The sequence below is a fragment of the Squalius cephalus genome, assembly GCF_949319135.1.
Source record: "Squalius cephalus genome assembly, chromosome: 25".
In the NCBI taxonomy this organism is placed as follows: domain Eukaryota; kingdom Metazoa; phylum Chordata; class Actinopteri; order Cypriniformes; family Leuciscidae; genus Squalius; species Squalius cephalus.
The window spans coordinates 6,158,255-6,181,513 of record NC_137146.1 but is presented as its reverse complement, the minus strand read 5'-3'; the positions used below and the strand labels follow the sequence as shown (position 1 = coordinate 6,181,513).

General features: G+C 35.0%; 3 protein-coding genes across 4 annotated transcripts in view; 1 reads left to right on the top strand and 2 right to left on the bottom strand.

Annotated features, from left to right (window-relative positions):
- Positions 1-524: 524 nt before the first annotated feature.
- On the bottom strand, positions 525-6,452 carry ca2 (carbonic anhydrase II). The gene is made up of 7 exons (XM_079862855.1): positions 6,011-6,452; positions 5,249-5,446; positions 4,312-4,430; positions 4,125-4,217; positions 3,090-3,152; positions 2,827-2,982; positions 525-1,270 (listed from the first exon to the last, which is right to left on the bottom strand). Exons 1-7 carry the CDS (start codon positions 6,042-6,044, stop codon positions 1,151-1,153), a joined length of 783 nt encoding a protein of 260 aa, XP_079718981.1. The 5' UTR covers positions 6,045-6,452; the 3' UTR covers positions 525-1,150.
- Positions 6,453-7,995: 1,543 nt separating this feature from the next.
- On the top strand, positions 7,996-8,960 carry rbis (ribosomal biogenesis factor). The gene is made up of 3 exons (XM_079862629.1): positions 7,996-8,362; positions 8,460-8,576; positions 8,767-8,960. Exons 1-3 carry the CDS (start codon positions 8,252-8,254, stop codon positions 8,833-8,835), a joined length of 297 nt encoding a protein of 98 aa, XP_079718755.1. The 5' UTR covers positions 7,996-8,251; the 3' UTR covers positions 8,836-8,960.
- A 10,259-nt stretch (positions 8,961-19,219) lies between these two features.
- LOC307153427 (RALY RNA binding protein like) overlaps positions 19,220-23,259 on the bottom strand; it is a gene marked incomplete at its 5' end in the record, with an annotated part of 163,940 nt that continues 159,900 nt past the window's right edge. For both annotated transcript variants that reach the window (XM_079862866.1, XM_079862865.1), the window contains 2 exons: positions 19,220-21,037; positions 22,562-22,596. In XM_079862866.1, the coding sequence (XP_079718992.1) occupies positions 22,564-22,596 (33 nt within the window). In that variant the 3' untranslated portion in view covers positions 19,220-21,037; positions 22,562-22,563. The remainder of the gene's footprint in view (positions 21,038-22,561; positions 22,597-23,259) is intronic.

Here is a 23,259-nt window from a genome sequence, read left to right as displayed (position 1 = left end):
TACTTAAAATAACCCCTCGAAAATAGTGGATCAGAGTATGGCTGAACAATATTGCTTAACATAGCCCTCGAATTCAAGTAAAGTACATTCAATAACACGTTACACAATATATGTCTTTACAATTGCATATCATAAGACATAAGTCCAGTGGTCCCAGTGCTTCAGAGGAGCTGATGGTGACCTCCTTGCTTAACCTGCAAGATTTATCGATTGGCATGTTGGTTTCGATTAAGACTCACTGCGTTGCTTGTCACGGCTTGTGCATTGCTGTTCAGTACAGCTGAAAAGACGAATTTCACTCGCAGTCCAACATTAGAGCATAGCATTAAGCAAAACCCAACAAGGAACGGCACATTAAGGAACTATATCGGGATTTCATGCAATTATTGCTATTTCTTTCAAGCTGAAATCTTGAGCATAGCAATTGCTATAAATGACATCTTTCAGAAACACACAAAAAGAATATGCAATTACAATGATCTGAGGCACAAATACTCCAAACCAAAAATGCTCTGATTGTACAGTATGTGATAGATTTTGTGCGTGATTTCCCGGGCATGCCCACAGGGACATTTTGCCATGTGCGTTCATTTTGAAATAGGGATTTTCTAGATCTTGCAGCCTAACGGAAAAGTCCACTGGGTTTCATTAAGCTTCGGCATTGCTGAGACTGCCAGAGATTACAGCCTGGCAGGGAAGGACAGCAGGCACAGATGGCTTGTGTTCAGGTATCGACTGCAACCCTGCGTTTAATCTCAGATGCAGGCCTAATCTCTAGGCCAATACAAACATACTAAAACACTACATTTATGTATTAAATATCCAGTGTATATATTGCTTCTCATTTTGTTTGTCTATGCAACACATATGTAAATCAGAGCATTCTAATTCCAAATAATTCAAGCATTTGCACTAATGAAGTAAACCAGAGAATGAAGCAGAGAGAGAGATAGAAGGACAGTACAAACGCACGATTCCCTGCATAGCCTCTTTACTCTCCATACAGCACATCTGTTCTGCTGGACAGCTGGCAGGATGCCCAGCACCACTGCATGGAGGGTGAAGGTGCTTTGAGGCCCTTGGCCCAGGGCCCCGCGCTTGCATATCCTACTAAGGAAGGGGGAAGGGGTGGCGGGGTCTGGGGGATCCTTCACTTGAAAGAGGCACAGACTTTGCGATCTTTAAGAGGTTGAGGGGGGCGATAGTTATCCACCATGCAGCAGGCCTTCTCTTCCTCTCCGGTAAAAAGCAGAGATCGGAATTTTTTCATCTGTACAGGAAGACAAAGAATGAGAAATGCTGTGAGTTTTCATCATCTGTTACTATTTATGTATTGGAGGAATTCTGCGAACTGGTTAAACATTAACTGTCCTAAACAAACACATTTTCATTCGTTCTCACATTTTGAATAGAATTTCCTGTTAGTCAAGTTTTATATTCATAGAGGCTAGGAAATGAGGCATGGCGACCTGAGGTTATGTGCACATTTCCAGCCTTGAACCAAAGTCGTGATGTACACATTCGGCAGGGTTGTGTTGATTTTCACAAAAGCGCTAGATGCCACAGAGGTTGAATAGAGAAGAAAATACAACTGACTATGACTAGACGGTTTTGTCTAGTTTGTCTTGTCTAACTGTCTCAGATGAGGGAAAATATCTATCTGGTTTTAAAAATGGAAGGCCTAAAGACTAAAAACATACCCAGACAGCAACATAGTGTCGGCCCAGATCCGGGCCACATCCGGTACATGTGAATTCAACGTGTTCCAGATGTGGGCCGGATCTGGGCCGACACTATGTTGCTGTCTGGGTAATATCAATCATAATTGGATGGTTTCTCATTGGATTGCCTACATTTGGGTAGAAGTAGTGACTACAGTGTGCAATATATTTAATTTAAAACAAATTCTATAAATACATACAGTTTTTATATTGATATATTTACACTGATTCATAATAACATTTAATGTACTTTAAAAATATATATATTTTGAATTTATAGGACTAATCACACTACTATTCAAATGTTTAGGATCTGTAAGATTTTATATTTTTAAAGAAGTATTTTATGCTCATTGGTAATATTGTGAAATATTATTACTTTAAATTTAAATGTAATATTGTTAATTTAAAATAACTGTTTTCTGTTTAAATATGTTTTTTTTAAAAAAAGGTAATTTATTCCTGTGATGTCAATGCTGAATTATTACTTCAGTCTACAGTGTCACATGATCCTTTATCATTCTAATATTTGCTGCTCAAGAAACATTTTATTATCAATATTGAAAACAGTTGTGCTGCTTAATATTTTTTTTGAAAACCATGATACATTTTTTTCAGGATTCTTTGCAAAAGTACAGCATTTATTCCAAATCTTTCACTTTTGACCAACTTAATGGGTCAAATAATGCTGAATAGCATTATTAATTTATCGAAAAAAATAGAAAATCTTACTGACCCCAAACTTTTTAACAGTAGTGTATGTGGACTTTAAAAAAAGTTATTTACAATTTTCACCAAAACATTTCTAAGTAAAAAATAAAATGTCATGTTCATATTTACCCATTTGCAAACCCTACTCAAATAGGACTAGTTTTCTTAAGAAGGTTATGTAAATTTGTGTTTCATAGATGTTACTTGTGATTTTAGTCCAGTTCAAATCAACAAGCTTGTGTTTTTGCTCACAATCTCGGTTAACTGTTTCCGTTAATAACTGTTAAGAGTCAACCAGGTATTCTCTGTATTATCTGCGAGAAGCCACATTCAGTACTAAGCATGTGGCTTTTAAACTCCCCCTCAATGCTTGTACTGGTGTAAATTGTGTCACCTGCGCAGAGCTAACGCTGATTGACTGCTTGCAGACAATCCATGTGACGCTCTCGTACAGAGGGGGGGTGGTCAGAGACCCTGGGTACGTCCAGTACTCCAGAGAATTCGGGAGCAGGCTGGTTGGGTCAAAGTTTTTGAATGTGGTCTGCTTTCCCTGCAAGATAACAAACACACAATTGACCGTGAATAAAGCAGAACTGATTTCAATCTTGAGCAAGAAATAAAAATGACAACAAAATGTAATTGAATTGGTAGACATGCCTTGGACTTGATAGCATCCATGGCATCCAGAAGCTTCTGAAGCTTAGGATTGTCTTCACCGATCTGATGGAAAACAAAACCAAAAAACAATGTTTAAGCCTAATTTTGTGGGAAGAATGTAACTAAGGCATAATATTTAGTTAATAATTATTATTTTAAATCAAAAGCTTTATTTGATTAAAATACACTCTAAACAATGCTGGGTTGTTTGAATCCATGGTTGGGTCAAATATGGACAAACCCAATTGTTGGGTTTAAATGTGTAATACAAATATTTAAACCAACATTTGGATTTGTCCATATTTGACCCAACCATGGGCTGAAACAACCCAGCATTTTTTAGAGTGAAATATAGAGAAATATTATTACTTTAAATTGAAAATATAATTAATTTAAAATAACTCATAATATATTTTGAAATGTAATTTATTCCTGTGATTCCTGAATTTTCAGCATCATGACTCCAGTCTTCAGTGTCACGTGATCTTTCAGAAATCATAATATTTGCTGCTAAACAAACATTTCTGATTATTATAAATGTTGAAAACAGTTGTGCTGCGAAATATTTTAATGGAAACTTTGTTACATTTTCTTTCAGGATCTGATGAATAGAAAGTTTAAAAAAACAGAAATAGAAATTTGTGAAAAGATTTGCGGAAAGAATGTGACAAAGGCATAATGTTTTGTTGATTTTTTTTATATTATGTTTTATTATCAAATTTTATTTATTTTATTTCCGTGCAAAAATATCATAAGCAAGAGTTGTGCCTGTTTAGTGAATTCGTTCTTCTGTTTGCAGTTCTCACTATTAACTAGTAGCTTATTATCATGCACATTACTAGGATATTGGCTGTTTAGTACTTAAAAAGCATATATTAATGCCTTATTCTACATCCATTAATCCTACACCTTAACAACTACCTACTGTAACTAACTATTAATAAGCAGTAATTAGGAGTTTATTGAGGCTAAAGTTATAGTTGGTTACTAGTGAGAATTGGACCCTAATCTAAAAATGTAAGACTGGACACAAACCTCCAGAAACACTCCGACCACAGCAAGACCATCAGGCTTATCGGCTGCTTCCCCAAAGCTGGGATATTTTGTGTTCCAGTGGACCAGATGGAGCTAAAGATGAATTAATTAGGTACATTAATATGTCATCCTATATAAGAAACCATCTCACATCTCCATGAACGCATTTATGCGCTGGGATTCATACCTCGGCTGGGAAGCATTTCCCGTCGACTGTGTGCTCGGAGCCTTTGCCGTCACTGGCGCCCCAGTGGAAGTGGAACTGTTTGAGTCTGTATTTACCTGAGATCGGGCCTTCTGTCAGTACTAGAGCAAACAAACACAGTGATATATGTTATGTCAAAGTCTGTTACATAATGTGTAGGTTGAAATGGTTAAGCTTGCTACACAGGTTCCATCTCCATTTCTGTCAAAGTTCATGTGAATGAGACTTAAAACAAACTCATTCAGTTTTAATGCAATCTTGTGTGTACATGTGTGATTCCCCACAACTCTGTGCAAACTGTCACTGGGGAGCGAGAGAGCTGAGGTGTTGCATATTTCTTTACACAACAGTTTAATTTTAGGCTTTACACTTGCTTAGACATGCAATACAATAGACTATAACCTATAAATAAGCATAACCTATAAAATTGTGTTTGCAAACTATCTATTAAAAGATAAAACATTACAGGATACTGTTGTAAATTAATATTTAACTACGTTGTAGGAGCAAAAGCCAACTTTCAAAATGCTTCCCAATGACTTTGCCTTTACCTGTACAAATCCACTTGGATGTTTCAGTCATTTGAACTTAAATTACAAACATGAGATAAATATTTTATAACTTATAAAAAAAAAAAAAAGTTGAAAATTGCTTAACTTATTTTGATGAGTTAAAGCAAAGTAAAAACATGTGTTGTCATAACATATTGAGCATATCATTTTTTACAGTGAATATTCAGCAATGACACTCTGCGATTACATATAGTGTCCGATGCAACCTCATTATTATATAACTTTTCCTTCTAAATAGTATCTAGGTTAACACTGCAGTCGTTTCAGGAACACTCTAAGTTAAGCTAATGATTAATACAAGAATAGGCTGGCAATTCATTATAAGAATTAACAAAGAGGTCACAAACTTGAGCTGTCGTTATCATCGGCGAAGGTCACTTGGAAAGAGTGTCCATTATTCAGGATGTCCAGTGAAGTGCTGGGGTCATACTTCAGATTCAGCGGCTTCAGTTTATCATCATAACACGCTCCTTTGGTTTGAATGTCTATTGGAGACTGGCGAGGTCCATTAGCAATGGGGAAGTTTTCACACCATTTCTGAGGTCCTGCAGTGGAAGGTGACACAGGGGTTAAACAGTGCTATTATAAGCATCTGGCACAAAAATACATTTACAGTATGTGAAATTATATTCATAATATACATTTGAGCAGCATGCATCCTTAGATTATATGTCTTTTTCAATGGTTGCTTTAATAAAACATCTTTTACATCTTTGCTGGCGGGAATTAAACAGCCTTTATATGAAGAAAAAATGTGAATAAACATAAGGGCAAACTCGTGCATTTGAACTGCAGTGTCCAAAGTATTATCTGCATTTGGGATGAAATCAAAAATCTGCATTTATGTGAAGAAAAAATATATAGTTCTATATTCGATTCAAAATACCGATTTATATGCATTTATTTATGCATATAGTACGTGAAATCTGTACATTCTGTCACATATAGTGCTGACTGTGCAATAGCAAGGTGATCATGTCTTAGATGCATAGAGGGGAAATGCAGTTAATGAAGCATAATCTGATTCATTTTACATGTTATATTTAAATAGCCTATACAATCATATATGGATCTGAAAAATCATAATCACGTGTGAGATCTTAGCCTACCGTTATGGTCTGCGTATCCCCATCCGTGAGACATTATGACAACTGTGCCGCGGTCCTCTCAAGTGTCTTCAAGTGTCCTAAAGCAGTGTCAGTGTCCTCAGACTGATGAGCTGTCGGTTTATATAGCGCCTCTGGACGCGGTTTGTTCACATGACCGTATATTAAATGTGTGATCAGCAGGAGGAGCTACACAAGAGATCGATATTGCGCGCGCTCGCTCTTTCGGAATGCGCGCTCGCATCTGTGGGAATATCGGAGTCCTTTTGATCTACGGATGCATTCGAAAAGGCATTCTTAACATTCTGTGATTGCGTAATCAGATACTTGTGGCACGCCGGGTTCCAAATGACGTAGAGTGACAGTGTGATACAGTAATGTAAATGAGTGCAGTTGCAGTAAATGAATCATCCCTCCATCAGATCCTCCAGCAGAGAGAATGAATGGCGGGTTTACGCAACACTCTGCTACTACAGCTAATATTTGACGCTTTACAAAGAAAGACCTTGTGATTGAAAACAGAAATGATTTTTAAATGTGCTACAGTCAGTGTGTGTATAGCCTAATGAAATGATGAACATATAGGCTAGCGTAGGCTACTAACATTGTATTTAGGCTATAGCACCAACAGATACTAGCCAGTAATTATTATTGTTATTATTATTATTATTATTATTATTATTATTATTATAGGCTCTACAATAAAATAAAGGGGAAAAAATTAAGTAAAATTTTTTACAATTTAGTTTTTAATTCGTAGATTTTAAACTATTATTATGATTGTAGGGCAAATTAGTACTGGAAAATAGCTTGTGATTTCTGTAAATAGTAAAACCGATGTTAGTTTAGTCGAGATGTTTTTAAATACCATTTGCAAATGTTGCTATGTGTATAGATAAAGTTACTATGTTTTGGATTTGATTGCCATCTCGTGGTCGAGAGTCGAAACTACTCCTCAAAATGTTTTTAATATATGGACAAACAAGTGGATAAATGCACAAATGTATCCTGTTTGATTGAGGTCCAATTAAAATAAATAAATAAATAAATAAGATAAGTAAAAATAAGAAAATAAAATAAAAAAATAAGTAGGCTAAATGTCTAAACCAAATGTTTAGGTTTACGTATTTTTATAGATTATATGATACATATTTGTACATTTCCATGAACAATAAATAATAAATGCATATTACTTTATAAATATTTTAGAAGTTGTAGATATTCTCTGATCTATGGAAGCTTGTTTCGCCACAAAATAAAACATTTTAAAAGATAATTCTGACTTTATTTCACAATTGCGAGATATAAAGTCAGATTTGCGTTAAATAAAGTCGCAATTGCGTGTTATAAAGTCAGAATTCCGACTTTATATCACGCAACTCTGACTTTATAACACATAATTGCGAGTTTATATGTCGCAATTCTGACATCTTTTCTCACAATTGTGAGATATAAAGTCCAATTCTAAGGGGAAAAAAGACTTTCTTTTTTTACCTCAGAATAGTTTATATCTCCCAATTCTGACTTTATATCTCGCGATTGCGACTTTATTTCTCAGAATTGCGACTTTATTTCTCACAATTCTGACTTCATATCTCGCAATTGTGAGAAAAAAAGTCACAATTCTGACTTGATATAGGCCTATCGCAATTGTGAGAAAAAAGTCAGAATTGTGAGATAAAAAGTCGCAATTATTATTATTTATTTATTATTCAGTGGCGGAAACAAGCTTCCATACTGATCTATCAGAATCTACCACACAACTTGCAGTCTTATGGCTTCTAACCCATGAACAAACAAATGTATGTGTGAATTCACGAATGCAGATTTGAAAAGCTGAACTGACAAATAAAGTGTAATTTCGCAGTACTTTGTTCCAATACTTTAATTTCAATCAATCGTGGCCCTCTATTGAATTTTCGCGTACTCTCCACATCGCTAGATGGCGCTGATGAACATTTACACTGACGGGAAAGCGCAGAAGCCACAGCGCACACGTGGATGTAGGAACGAGCTGTTGATATAGTTGAAACTGCGTATTCCTGTTTATGGAATAGAGGCGACGTTTTTATATGTAGTTGAATTTGTTTCTTTAGACACGTTTACTTACAAATCCAGCCATATATTGGTATCCGTCTGCTGCTCATATTCCTCTCATTTAACTGGGATTTAGACGTCCAGATTGCGGCTTCATTGAGTTGAGGATTCATCAGAAAGTCTACAGGCTTCAAGATAAATAAAAAGATGGCCAAAAATAAACAGAGAGGCAAAAAACTGCAGAATGTATTTCAGGTTGCGAACAAACAGTCAAAACCCAAGACCAAAGCGAAACCTGTCAAGACCTCCCTGAAACATGTAAGTTCATGTTTTGTTTACATTATTAATGTGTCTTTCTTTAAGACTGGACAGTTTTGAGATGTTTGCGTTGAATATGTTGACATTCTCCCCCTAGATAAACACTGTGAGGAATGAAAAAGTGGAGAGCTTAAATCAAATGTTCACAGAAGTACAGCAAGATGTGAGAAATATATCAAAACCCACAACTAATGAAACCAAAAAAGGACAGAAGGTAAAAAAAATTTTTTTTTCCAGCTGTAAAATTGGTATGTTTTAATGCAATTCTATGTAAATTGTGCTGGTGTTGTGTTTCTAAATGCCACATGCCTGGCTGTTTTCTCTAATTTAATGACATGCATGCCTTATGTGTCAGTATGCTGTGTGTAGATTATGGAAGATCTCATGTAAACTGTATATTTCAGGTGGTCAGAGAAGCTCCACGGGAAGCTGTCAATGTGGATGGTGCTGCACAGCTTTTCTCTCAACTCTAGAAAAACATTTTTACATACAGAAAATGGACTCTGTCTGGACTAATAAGAGAAACTTTATACCATTTAAGTCATAATGCCTGTAAGTCATCAATGTAATTTATTAAATGATTATACTTGCAGTCTTATTCTGTATGTGATTGTGAATCGCACAGCCACGCTTAATGCAATATATATATATATATATGGAAGTTTTCCATAGTAAGTTTTCCCAGTGCATTAAGCTTTGGGAGTTGAATATTGCCTTTGCTTGCTGAAGCATAAAGAACAAAGTCATTATAGACTGACTATCAATCAGAGCTGTTTTGTAACAGTTGTTTTTTCTGTTGTATTGAGTCTGCTGTAACAGGCTTTATATATTCTTCCGATCGATGTTTGAACCTGTGACCCACTTGCAAGACGGATGGCCACTCGAGTTGCTGGCACTTAGAACATTAGCTGGCGTTTTATTTGAATTAGAGGTCAGGCTTTTTTAAGTTCTCAGCACTAAAACAGCATTTTGGAGCTTCGTTGTGAATTGGCTTTCTAGTCCGCTAGTTCAGCAACAAATGTCAGTTCTGTCATCTTTCCTCTGCCTCTTGATATTTCAAACCCATTAGCCTATTTCTAAAAGGCTAAGTTTTGCAGAAGGTACAGTTTTACATAAAATGGAGGTGAATTCATTTTTGGGGGAACTTTTCCTTTAATTCCTGTATGCAAAATTTGTCATTTATTGCGCTGGCTTATGATCACAGGAAAAAAGAACATGAGTTTGAGAACTAGCCTAATTAAACCAATGAGTGAGACGTGTGCTTGTGTGTGTGTATTATATGTACGCTACAATTCAATGGTTTGGGGTCAGTAAGAAATGACAGTAAAGACATTTGGAATGTTACAAAATATTTCTATTTCAAATAAGTGCTGTTCTTTTGAACTTTCTATTCTTGAAAGAATCCTGAAAAAAATGTATCATGGTTTCCGCAAAAAATATTAAGCAGCACAACTGTTCTCAACATAGATAATAATAATAAGTGTTTCTTGAGCAGTAAATCAGCATACTGTAATTATTTCTGAAGGATAATGCGACACTGAAGACTGGAGGATGATGCGTTCAGCTTTGATCATAGTAATAAATTGTAAAATATATTAAAATAGAAAACAGTTATTTGAAATTGTAATAATATTTCATGATATTGCACTTTTTGCTGTATTTTTGATTAAAAATAAATAAATTCATCCTTAGAGCATAAAATACTTTTTTCAAAAATTAAAAAAAAAACTTGACCCCAAATATTTGAACAGTAGTGTGTCTTATTTTAAAGGTCCCGTTCTTCGTGATACCATGTTTCAAACTTTAGTTAGTGTGTAATGTTGTTGTTAGAGTATAAATAATATCTGTAAAATTATAAAGCTCAAAGTTCAATGCCAAGCGAGATATTTTATTTAACAGAAGTTGACTACAGCGAACGGCTCGTTTGGACTACATCCCTCTACTTCCTTCTTTAATGACGTCATTAAAACCGTTTTTTGACTAACCTCCGCCCACAGGAATGCTCCCTCAACTCTACCGAAATTCGTTTATGTACTTGCGCACTTCTAATAACTTACTGTGTTTACTCAGCTCTTACGGTGATTTTCTGAAGTAAAACTGACGCTTCATCTTTTGTGTGATGTACAATAAACTTTATTAAACTCATCAGTATATGTTTGATCATCATTCAGACAGCAGACTTGTAGGCTATTAATAAATAATGGATACATACAAGCAGATGACAAATACGTTATAATAACCGTAATTAAACTACTAAACTATACCTGTTTCATCTCTATACAGCACTCTGACTCTGTAGGCATTATTGTCCGACTCGAAATGAACACCGTTACTGAGAGTTTCTGATATTATCATCATTCCGTGAGATGAAATTGTCCTGAGAGACTGAGCGCGAGCTCATGAAGCTCCGCCCCCTGGGTCGTCCAGCAGCAGCTCATTTGCATTTAAAGGGCACACACTAAAACAGCGCGTTTTTCTGAGCCCCAAAAAATGACAATTTAAACATGCTGTAAAAAATGATCTGTTGGGTATTTTGAGCTGAAACTTCACATACACACTCTGGGGACATCAGAGACTTATTTTACATCTTGTGAAAAGGGGCATAATACGGGACCTTTAAGTTGTCGTGTGTGAGAGAGACTTTCATTTCCTAATGTTGTGTCATAACAGCTCAAGACCACTAGAGGCCACACATTTATTATAAAAGCACTACATTAACAGCAAGACTGCAGATCGGCTGACAGATGCTTATTTTTCTCCCATTCACTTAAAATATAACTAAATTATGTTTGAACAAGCATATTATTATTTATTAATAAACAGGGATTTGAATCTGGAAGTGTTATGAACTGAATGTGCATCTCTAGTGGACACATTATGAAGCACGCAGTGTTCAAGAGACACAAACGTGATAGCTTTACACTATTATCTTGTCTGTTTACTAAGTGCAATATCTGTTTTTATTTAGCACAACATTTGGGTATTGAAATTCATTCTGTCATTGAAAACTCGGACCCATGAATACAACCAAACTTTAGGAAGGATGAAAAAGTCTCTTTCTCAATTATCCACTGTAGAGAAATACTTAAATATTAAGCCATAAATGAGCTTAATATCTACAGGTAGTGTTTCATATAACAATAGAAAGCAAATTTTTTACAATTTCATGAATAATGAAAGTGCGATATGCAATCTGTGCAAATTTAACCTGTCGATATATGTCACTCTGAAAACTTGAGAACGTTGTGACATTGATACATTTATTTATAACTTTTTGCCCTTAATGTTCTAGGATCCATATTCTGTGCTTGGCTTTTTGTGAAACTCTGTTGTTGTTGTTTTTTAGAGCAGCTGGAGGTCTTTCATAAGGTGGTGAAAAGCGTAAATATATATTTCAGCTGGTAAATCAGCATCATCTCTTCACTACGGTTCTGCGGGAAACAGATGACTGCCTTCTAAGCACTATAACAAACAGTTGTTGAGCACTAGATGTCCAAATCCTCCTCAAACAGGAAATTGAAATTTGCTCCGAGGTTTAGGACAGGATTTAGGTGTGTGTGTGTGTGTGAGATGGTGAAAAAATCCACACATAAGCGTTTTCTCTACAGCTGTCAAGCATTCTTCTTCTGATCTCCCTGATGCTCCAGTGAGATTCTGAGCTCTGCACAGCATAAAACTCGAGTCTAACACACTCGAACACGCACACACTCTCCACAGAACTAATGCGCCAGGCGATGCCATCTTAAAATGTTCTTTGGCACTGTCTCGCATTCATTTGTCACAAACCCACAGATATCTTTTCTCCTTCCAGTCGCCTGTTAATGTGGGAAAGGGATTTTTCGGCTCACATAAATGGATCTTTACAACAGACTTTCCTAACCGAAGGGAGCTGTCAGCAATTTGGCCTTGCATTAGTGTGGTGCGGCTCTGTATTATCAGGGTCTCTCTGGTAATTTCAGCATTACTGATACTGTCTGATGAAAAGCACTTAGAATTCAACACACACTGCTGCTGTTGCCGTCTGCAAAACCTCCTAGAGTTCTTCAAAACAGGTCAGATCAGCCACAAACTGTGAGGTTGAGCTGGTATTGACGCCGTCCCTTGGAAACCAGAGCTGGATAAAGAGTCAATCAATGTTAATTCCTCAGAAGCGCTTTGCTGTGCCCAGCATTGGCAATTATATGTTCCGTTCTGGTGTGCAGAATAAATGCTTGTATTTATCTCGGGTCAGTTGAGATCCAGCTGCTTATTGGAGATACTTGTAAGATACAGCAATTACTGTGGGACATTCAGAATGTATTTAAACATTGAACTACTTTTAACTTGAGCACCTCTGTGTGAATGGCCCCTTTTAAAATAAGTTGTTTTTTTTAAAGAAACACAAAATGTTTCTTCTGTGGTATCGCTGGAAAAAACAAAATGGCTCCTTTATTTAAGCTTTATTTTTAAGAGGCTAAACAATAAAATACAAATGAACAGCATTTGAAAGCAAAGCTTTGCAGTGTTGTGAGTGGCTGAGACAGGCTATTGGTGAATACTAAGTCATATTTATGAGATTTGAAAAAAATCGAAATTATGACATACCAAGTCATAATTATGAGAGGAAAAATCGAAATAATGACTTTCTATGCATGACTGTGACTTTTTTAAGTCGACTTGGTTATAGCTATGTCATCATTTCGATGTCATCATAGCCTAATTATGACTCACATAAGCATTATTTTTCAGGTCAGTAGGTCGTTATCGACATAAATATGCTTCATTTTGCAGTTTATTTTGGCTAAGAACCCCATGTTTTGTTCTTGGAATCGACCATCTGACTCATGTAAAGCAACCAGCCACCGTTTGTTTATGCGCCAGAGAAACGAGGGCGCCGCCATCTTTAGAATATTGTCTTTTAACTTCCGTTTTTGCGGTCGCTCTGTATATTTCTATGGCATTTCTGTCCAGGAGTAATTAGCTTTTGAATTGGATTTACTTAATGTAAAGTTAACGAAAGTTATAATGAGGACTGTAATGTTTAAAGCAGAAGACTTAACAAATGTAAGTCGACCGAAATGTAATAAACACGCAAAACGCTGTGGAAAATACAGACCGGAAGTCAACGAGCGCAGCGCTGAAAAGGGGCGGGGCTACATAAGGGCTATACGTGCAGTTTATGGCGGGTAAATCTGGGTCTGAAAATTATACTACCACAAAAATAAGTGAGGTTTCCTCAATTTCAGTCTCTGTTTTCAAACGCTGAGAAAGATATGAACACGTACAGGCTTTCCTCGAGCTTTACGATTTGAAGTTTCCAAAACGAATCTTAACCGGCCAATTAGAGATTGTTTGAAAAGTTTGATCTCTCTCTTTCTCTCTCTCTCTCTCTCTCTCTCTCTCTCTCTCTCTCTCTCTGTTTTAAGCTCTTAAAGGTCTGAGCGGATCTCGTTTCACACACGAATGACTCACTGCTCACCGCAGACATTCATAATTATGGACAATCTAATGATTAACCCTACGTCCTCACATCAAGTCTCGTTATGCCCTGAATGCCACCAAGATGAAGAAGGTGCTGCCTGTTGTTCACTTTAAGACTCAAATTGATTTAGCTGCTCCAGAGCTCATAAAGAAAAGCCCCATTAATCTAGACCAAGGCTGACCTTCAGTGAGTGAGAACTACATGTTCTCCTGTTTCTGAAGTTGAATTACAACCTGTACTGTGCACAGTGTTTTTGGACTTCTAAGAACATTCTGTAATGTAGAGGATTTTAGATTTTATGACCATATCAATTAGGCTGCAAATGAGTCAATGAGCGTGATGTTGACATGGGGGGGGGAGAACATGCATTAAGAATAAACTGCATATTGTTATATTTGCAAGATTATATTATTTAGTTACTTGACTTTCTTGCTTTGATTTGACAGCCCTTATTTTTATAAAGTTTTTGCATGACCGATGCAAGCTTAGTCTGGAAGTCATAGAGAACAGATCTTTTTCTGCTCTGCTTGCACAGCTTGACAATTTTTTTTTAACATTTCTGACAAAGGTTGATGTGGATTTGTGTAGGAAGGAAGGCACGTCGATGCTGATTTGACCAGGAATCAGAGGAGTAATCATAGAAGATCAGAACAGCTTCACATACATTCTTCACATTTTGGTTTTGTGCTTTTGTTGAGAATAATCAAGGAGAGTTGTGCTGCCGCATTATTCCAGCCTTTTCTTCCTCTTCACCAGCTACTTCCCTCTCAGGCCATTTTCCTTCGGCAGTGTTGATTACATAAAGACCCTTGATACGTCTGGGTTCATGGCTTGAAGACAGCCAGAGGACAGATTAAATGCAGTTCAATCCTGGTATCAGCTCAGGAACGAGACTGACACTGAGATTCCTCTCACTGCTGTAGCCCTTCAGTGCGGTAGTGACTTTCCCAGTGTTGGCCTTACTTTTAAAAGGAATTACTCTTTGACTTTACTATTTGACTTTGAGGCCATTTACGCGACACAGTTTTTAACTAAAAACGGAAAACTGTTTATGTGTTTTGGCCATTCGTTTTCACGACAACAGAGTTTTAGGGGCCTGAAAACTTTTGAAAATGGGTTTTGAAAACAATGCCGTTATTGTCTCCATGTAAAGTATAAAAACACAAATTTTGGAAAACTGTGATGTCATGCACATGTGTATTATGTGTTTAGTCTATAGATGAGTAGTTTCTTTACAAACTAACATCGCCAACTACTGGCCTGGCATGTAATATAGCATTTTTAATCGTTTTCGCGGATCCGTGTGAACGGGGATCGTTTTGACAACGTTGTCGTCATTATGCGAAATTCACAAAGGAAAAACTTTTCAGTTTTTAGTACATCGCTGTCATGTAAATGTATGCCCTTAGTCAGTTTTTAATATATTGACATAAGAAATTTGTTGTACAATTAATTTTTAAATGTGTATAATTAGTTTAAAATGGTGTATTTATTATTAAATAAGTATAAATGTGAAGTAATTAATTCACAAGTGAGCTTTTAGGAAGAAAAAAAATCACATTTTAAAATAGACAAAATGGCAATGGCAGAGTAATTTAACCAATTTTATTCTAAAATAATTTTTAAATGAAGATAATTAAAATATATATATATATATTTATATAATCTTTCCCTCTAAACCTCATCAATAAGCAAACGATAGAAAGCACATATCAGTCTGAAACTCATAAATCTGAAATCTTGAAAGCAAATCATCCCAGATAATAATTTTCGACCGCTGCTGGCCCGTGACCTCTTCAGATCATTGCCCATCAGAAGCAGTTCGGTCTGTTCAATCAAAACTCAAGGAACATCAGTCTACAGAGAGTATATGGACCCCAGACAACACATGGGCTGATGAGGACATGGAAGCCTTTCCCACTTCAACAATGTTGAAGGAAATCAATATGCAATTTTCTCCCTGATCTGCGCTGGATGCTGGAAGAAGAAAAAAAATCCATTTTCCATTCCTTCCTCATGAGCTTCCGAACAAGTTGGTCAACAGCTTTAGTTCCAAAGACGATAGCCATTAATTATGACTGAAGACTTAGACTAATGTTTTAAGAGTTGCATTAATACATCTAAATAAATGGAGGTTTAGCTGGTCCTAAAAATTAAAGAGATGTGTGGTTTATAAAAAGTGCTCAATGCTTTGGTCTTAAAATCAAGCAGTTCAGTATAAAATACTTTTAAGCATTTAGTAATCCTAGTTAAAGATACACTATGTAGCCTAACTTTTTTTTAGTTCAAAATGAACTAAATTTAAATAATGAGTCATTATTTATAATCATCAATCCTTCTTCCAAAGCGTGTTTTTGTCTTAACCTTGATTCACTATATGCGTTATATTTTAGACCTGTTGGTTTTCATGGGAAATTGTGTCCATGCGTCACTCGCCCGCGCGTGTCTCGTCCTTTTACAGCCTATGGTCTCGTCATATCATGTCGTAATCTTTTGTCTGCTGCCAAAGAGAAGAAAAGAAAACGCGACAGAGCTCTTAATGAAAACAGAATCAACATTGGCTTGGCTTTTCGGAGATGGTGAGAACTGAAGCTGTTTTTATTACTAAGCAGGTGAGTACGGTATTTTATTAAAGAGATAAATTGCCATATGTAGCTCTCTAACAGAGTTCATCTATTGTGAAAGGTCATATTCATCCGCACAGTCACGCAGAGCCGAAGCACAACCAAAACAATGTTCTTCCGCAAAACGGTCAAACGCTTGGGTCAAAAGTTACAGAGTACCTTTAATGTTATTATTAACGTTTACTGATAGGCCTCATTTAAATATTTTTTTTTTATCTGTTAATATTATGTAATGGACCCGAGCCAACATGAACTAACAATGAACAGCTGTATATGTATTAACTGTATATTGATAAGGTTAAAAAAGATAATGTAACCAATGTATTGAATTAATACCATAAACTAACAATGAGCATTAACAACTAACGTTAACTATTGGGACTTTATTATAAAGTGTAACTGATTAAGGGATTCAGCTATGATTTCAGAATTTTTTTTTTTTTTTTTACTCATGCAGTCTGTCTTCAGACAATATATATTTTAGTTTTCACAACAAAGTCTAGTTCACATCAGGAGATTGTTTTATTAATCTGTTATGATATCCTGCCTGACCCGCTATCAAGGGTTCAAAGACAATTTAACAAGTGCTATTATTGCTCATAACTAAAATTAAATTTACTAAGTTTCATAGTCACCTCTAAATGACATATCAGAACTCTTTCCATTATTTTTTTATGGCAGTGTGAGTCATTAGAAAACTTTGCACAGATTATTGTCATAACAACCAACTTCATTTGAATATTTTTCAAATATGGCCATGGAAAAAAAAGTGCATATCCAGCCCTGAGCTAATATAATATAAATGTTAATGAAGATTTGTGCAGTGAGCTAGGAGATGAGTATTTATAATGCTGCAAAACCACTTTAATTTTAGATATGAAATTGGATATTGGATTCCTTCTTTCCTTTTTTTGCAGGAGGATATAGTAACACAGCTGACTGTAAAATAAATTAGACCAAGACTGAGTAATGAAAAATTTGACTATTTGGTGAATTCCAATCAGTTTAAGCTGATATGAAATTTGAAACCTGTATAATTGTTTTCTGTCTTATTTGGGAATGCTGTTGGAATCCATCCAAATGCAAATGTTTTCCCTCATTCATAATGCATCCATGTATAAAACCATGATAATTGGATTTTGAAAATCATTTTGTAAACAACAAATGTCATGTGACTGTGATTTTGATCATGATATGAGAGATGTGCTTAAGTCATTCCATTGCATATACAAATGTTGCTATCCATTTTTTTTTAGGCTTGACTGAAAATAAATGCAAATAAGGATGTCAATAAGTCAGTATAGCATATATAAATATTTTCCACTTATATTAATATAATTAATCAATCAAATTAGTTATTTCTAAACAGCTTCTTTCATTTTAGTGGTAATTGTCTCATGAATATAGGTGAAATGGGAATTGGGAAGAAGTTAATACAATGAACTGATTCCATGTGAAGTGGCCAGTGGCCCTAATTAACCCAGACATTTGGTTTAGATGTTGATAAATTGAGAGTATTTAATTTGCCATCTGCTACAGCTGCACGAAGGTGCATCCAAAACAACGACAGGTGCTGCGATTCCTCCCTAACCAACCTCACATACACACAATGACAGTGCCAGCTTTCTCTCTTTTCTTTTGCATTTAAAATATTCTATAGGCTTAAAGGTGAAGATTTTTTTTGTGTGTTAAAATTAGTGCTGTCAAATTGATTTATCGCATCTAACATAAGTTTGTGTTTATATGCGTGACATATACTAACTGTATGTGTGTGTGTGTGTGTGTATGTATGTATATGTGTGTATATATATATATATATATATTATACACACACACTGCTATATATATGTATATATATATATATATATATATATATATATATATATATATATATATATATAATTTATATTATATATAAATATTTAATTTGTTAGGAAAATTATCGATTCATTTAGAAAAAGTAGCGATTCTTTTTTTGGAAAAGTAGCGATTCTTTTTGAAAAAGTAGCGATTCTTTTTGAAAAAGTAGCGATTCTTTTTTGGGAAAAGTAGCGATTCATTTTTGGAAAAGTAGCGATTCTTTTTGAAAAAGTAGCGATTCTTTTTTGGAAAAGTAGTGATTCTTTTTGGAAAAGTAGCGATTCTTTTTTGGAAAAGTAGCGATTCTTTTTGAAAATGTAGCGATATTTTTTTTTGAAAAGTAGCGATTTATTTTGAAAAGGTAGCCATTCTTTTTTTTAAAGTAGCAATTAATTAATATTACACACACATAAAAAAAAGTAGTAGATCATACGGGTACTTTTGCCAACTCTTTTATGAGTACTGTGATTTCGGACATACTACTTAGGTCACATATTGCTTTTTGCCTTAAGTATGCAGCACTTTGTTTATGTAAGTGAGACGCTTGCATTTGCTCTACAGTGTTAAGGCCCGTTAACACCAAGGATGATAGCTACTGTGTAAAGATAACAATAAAGATATAGTTCTAAAAATCATTCTCAATAATAAAGAATAGCAGAGTTCACACCACAGCTATAACGATAACAGCCCATAGAAACAATATAATTGGAATCACTTTCATGACGATGAACACTGATGAAAACTTTTGACAGCCAATCAGAATCAATCCTGCTGTAACGAGCTTGAGCATTTAAAGCGAGTAATAGTTAGATAATAGTTATGGTTGTCTTTTTATTTATCGTTGATGGTGTTAACAGGCCTTTAGCCTACTCAATAGTTGCCACTCATGTCACATAGCAACACAGCTAAAAGTATTTCTAATTATGCTGGATGTTGGGGGAGGCGCGATGTGCGAAAGGGGCGTTTGAAAAATATGCTTTATTTTTTATAATTCCACTAGATGCCACTAGTGTCATAGAAATTATACACTTCACCTTTAATGATACTCAAAAGTGGCAATTCAAGGCTGTAAGTGATGATAATTTAATAAATATTCTAGTGTCTGTTATGACGACAAAAATCACAGCCAAATTAATTGTCACATGAATAGCCTTAGAATGCCAGTAAATGTTTTTCTTTTATTCTTAAAACCAGTGCATTTCAGGCTGACCTTATAGCTGAAATATTGCATTCAGTTCTGCTCCACAACAAATATAGAAAGAAATTAATTTTTCGCAATTTTTATATAGTGATTGGAATGGCAGTCTGTTCCTATACCACAAAGCCTATTGCCAGACAATGAACTGAAAATACATTAATTAACATGCCAATCATAAAAATATCTTTACAAATAGTTTACATTTCTATACAATATGAATTAATTCAATTATATTTCTAGGCCTCTGAGATGTCATCAGTGACCTAGACTGGTATAGAATAGTTTTTCTCCCAAACATGACACCAATCTCAAAATATAGAAAAAAATCATCACATGTTTCCAGTGGATCAGATCCATTTTCCATCAATCTTTTTCTTTTTTTAAGCTATACACATACAGTTCCACACTCTTATTTAAACAAATAAATTATGTACAGTAGCAGAATGAAAATGTCAGCAGAACAAATATGAATATTTTGAAGCTTTTTCTGTAAATCTGCCATACAAAAATAGAGCTCATTATGACACACTCCATACCGAATGACATCATAGAGAACGGAAACAATGTGACTACTACATGTCGCTCTGAATTACACACAGCTATGCATGATAAAAACAAAATACAGTGACAATGTACACACAATATCATCTTTACAGTATCATTACAAATTATGACACATTAAGACATAATTCCTTTTTTCGAGTTACAGTGGTCTGACAATATTTCAGTCACACTGATGTGTAGAAGTTTGAGTCTGATGAAACTAACGTGGCAGTACGGAGCTAAAACTTTCATTAAACCAAATACTTGACTTTTATTGGATTCGGTCTGGGAATCAAAAATATATTTTGATCCATGGAGAAGAATTACACAATCAAATATTACACAGAAAACATTTTCAGAAAGCATAAATTGGCTAGGAAATAAGTGCGAGTATGTGTGAGAGCGAAAATTTGGGAATGCAGATGCAAAAAAAAAAAAAAAAAAAATATATATATATATAAAAAAAATAAAATAAAGATGTAAATAAATAAATAAAATCAAGCAGACACAAAAACGTTTTGGCTGGTGTTCTAATGCAACATGTTCATTGCCAGACCTAATATTTTAAATTCTAGAATTACTTAAATTCTCTGTTAATACTGAAGGTTTCAAAAATGCCATGTTACATTTTTCGGACATTTAAGGCTCATTTTCCACACACAGACTGTAAAAATCTTTGCTCAAGGAAAATTATCCTTGAAATTAAAAAAAAAAATAATAATAATAATAAATCAAACTTTAGTGTTTGCATGATGAACTTAAAAATGAAATTATTTGATTTGCACATATCCTGTAAAAGTCAAATATGATTGAATGTGCCAACATTATTAAATGAAAAACAGCAGTTGTGACTAGCAGATGCTAAACTTGTCCAAATATGTGCCCTGCATCTAATCAGCCAATCCAGAGTCTTCATGGCCTCTTAGAGAAGAGACGTCCGTCTTCACAGGGTTTCATGTCTTCTGTTCAATGAAGAGTTGATTTCCTCTCTGGAAACAAGACTGTATTTGCACTGCATTCTATGATCAATATGATTTATTCAATCACCATGAAAATGGATAAATGCATCGATGAAACTAAGAATATCTTCCTACCATTGTCCGGGAAGCAGACACACTCTGTCAGTTCAAAGCTAGACTAAAGACACATCTCTTTGACCTAGCATTCACATAATACATTATAGACTTCTATAATTCAGTGTTAGGCTGCATAGATTAGGTCAGCCGGGACCGGGAACACTTCCCATAAATCCTGATGTACTCGTTACATCATAAGAAGAATGGCATCTACGCTAATTTTAGTGTCTTTGTTTATCCCAAGGTTTTCCCGCAGCCTGCCGAATCCAGGCCGTATCCAGATCTGATGAAGGACCTTCGCCTGGACCCGATGTCAACGCAGTGCTGAAGTGCCAACTAGTCTCTCCCTATGGAGGATCCCTTTACCACTCTACAGATAAAGCGACGTCGGGAAACTCAATTTGCGTATCTACCCCGAATTGATAAAATAAAATAAAATTCTGTATCAAAAATGATAAGGAAACACCAGTACTTTGTTTAGGCTTGGTTTGTAGGGAATTCCAAACCTGCGCACATATATTCAAACGCACATAACTATAGAACCAATTCTTAATGCGCATGTGAACGCCATCAGCGTTTCTCACAGGTTCGCGTTTAAAGTCTGTGTAGAGAGAATGGTGTTGTCTTAGCGGCCCCTAATTTAATAACAAATGATCGTTGCGACGGAAGCGAATCAATCAAAACCAACTTTAGCTGGAAAATAACTTTGTTAAAGAACCGATATAAAGCCAAAACAATCTCTGTTACCTTAAATTATACGTTTATCTCTGTAAAGCTGCTTTGAAACAATCTACATTGTTAAAAGCGCTATTAGGGGTGTAACAATATATCGTGTCACAATATATCGCAATACAAAAATGCAACAATATGTATCGTGGATAGTTCACCCAAAATAAAAATTACTATGTGAGAAAAAAATGAAGTTTTCAGAGTCAGTACTACATTAAACTACAATATATTATGTTGAATATAATGTATAATAATGGGGGAATATTAGTGGGTCCTGATAATGCGTATGTTATAAGTCTTATGTTACCAGTAAAAAGTGGCCTACATTATTTTAAATATTTCTAGCCAGTGACAGAGTGCAAGCATATTCATCTAAAATAATTCTGTATTTTCAGGTTCAGAATCATGAATATATTTATTCTGGTGTCACCATTGTCCAAGCCTATTCATTTACACCCACAATGTTATATCAAATTTAGCATTTAATCAACAGTAAATTTTTTCTTAACCTTTTATTATATGTCTTGGAGTATCGCAATAATATCGTATCGTGAGTTCAGTATCGTGATATGTATCGAATCGTGAAATTAGGGTATCGTTACACCCCTAAGCGCTATATAAATGAAGATGACTTTACTTGACTATCTACTGTATAAAAGCATTTACACACATCTATGAAATAAAATACAGAGGATATAATCAACTTACCTTCAATTGTCAATATCAGACACATGATTCTCCATCTGAAACACGAATAAAAAAGACATCAGTTCAGGAATACCGATTAGCACAGCAAAATCTGAACTCTCAAATTAGAAATGCACTTTTATAGTCCCAATAAACCTGTGCACCATGACTTCTAGAATATAAATACATATATACATAGCATTTATTTGAAATTAAAATCTTTTGTAACATTGTTTATTTTTTTTTACTTTCAATCCATCAAAGAATCCTGAGAAAAAAGTATGTTTTCCACAAAAATATTAAACATCACAACATAAGCATAACACATGATGATGATGATGATGATGATAATAATAATAATAATACATGTTTCTTGAGCAGCAAATAAGCATATTAGAATGATTTCTGAAGGATCAAGTGACTGAAGACTGGAGTAAAATTTGGCTTTGCCAACACAGGGATCAACTACATTTTAAAAATATATTAAAATAATGGTGTCCAACTGATTTTGTGTGCAAAATGTAGATGGTCTATGACTTTATATCAAACTAATTCTTTGTTAGATAATATATCTAACTCATTCACATCTAACAGCCCATACTTTTTCAGACGGACAAATGAATATCAATAAAAGCTGCATGGTATCAGAAGAGCAGAGCGATTCCTCTACTGAGAAAGAGCAGCTCCGGCTCTCAAAAGACCTTGAGATTTACTTGCTC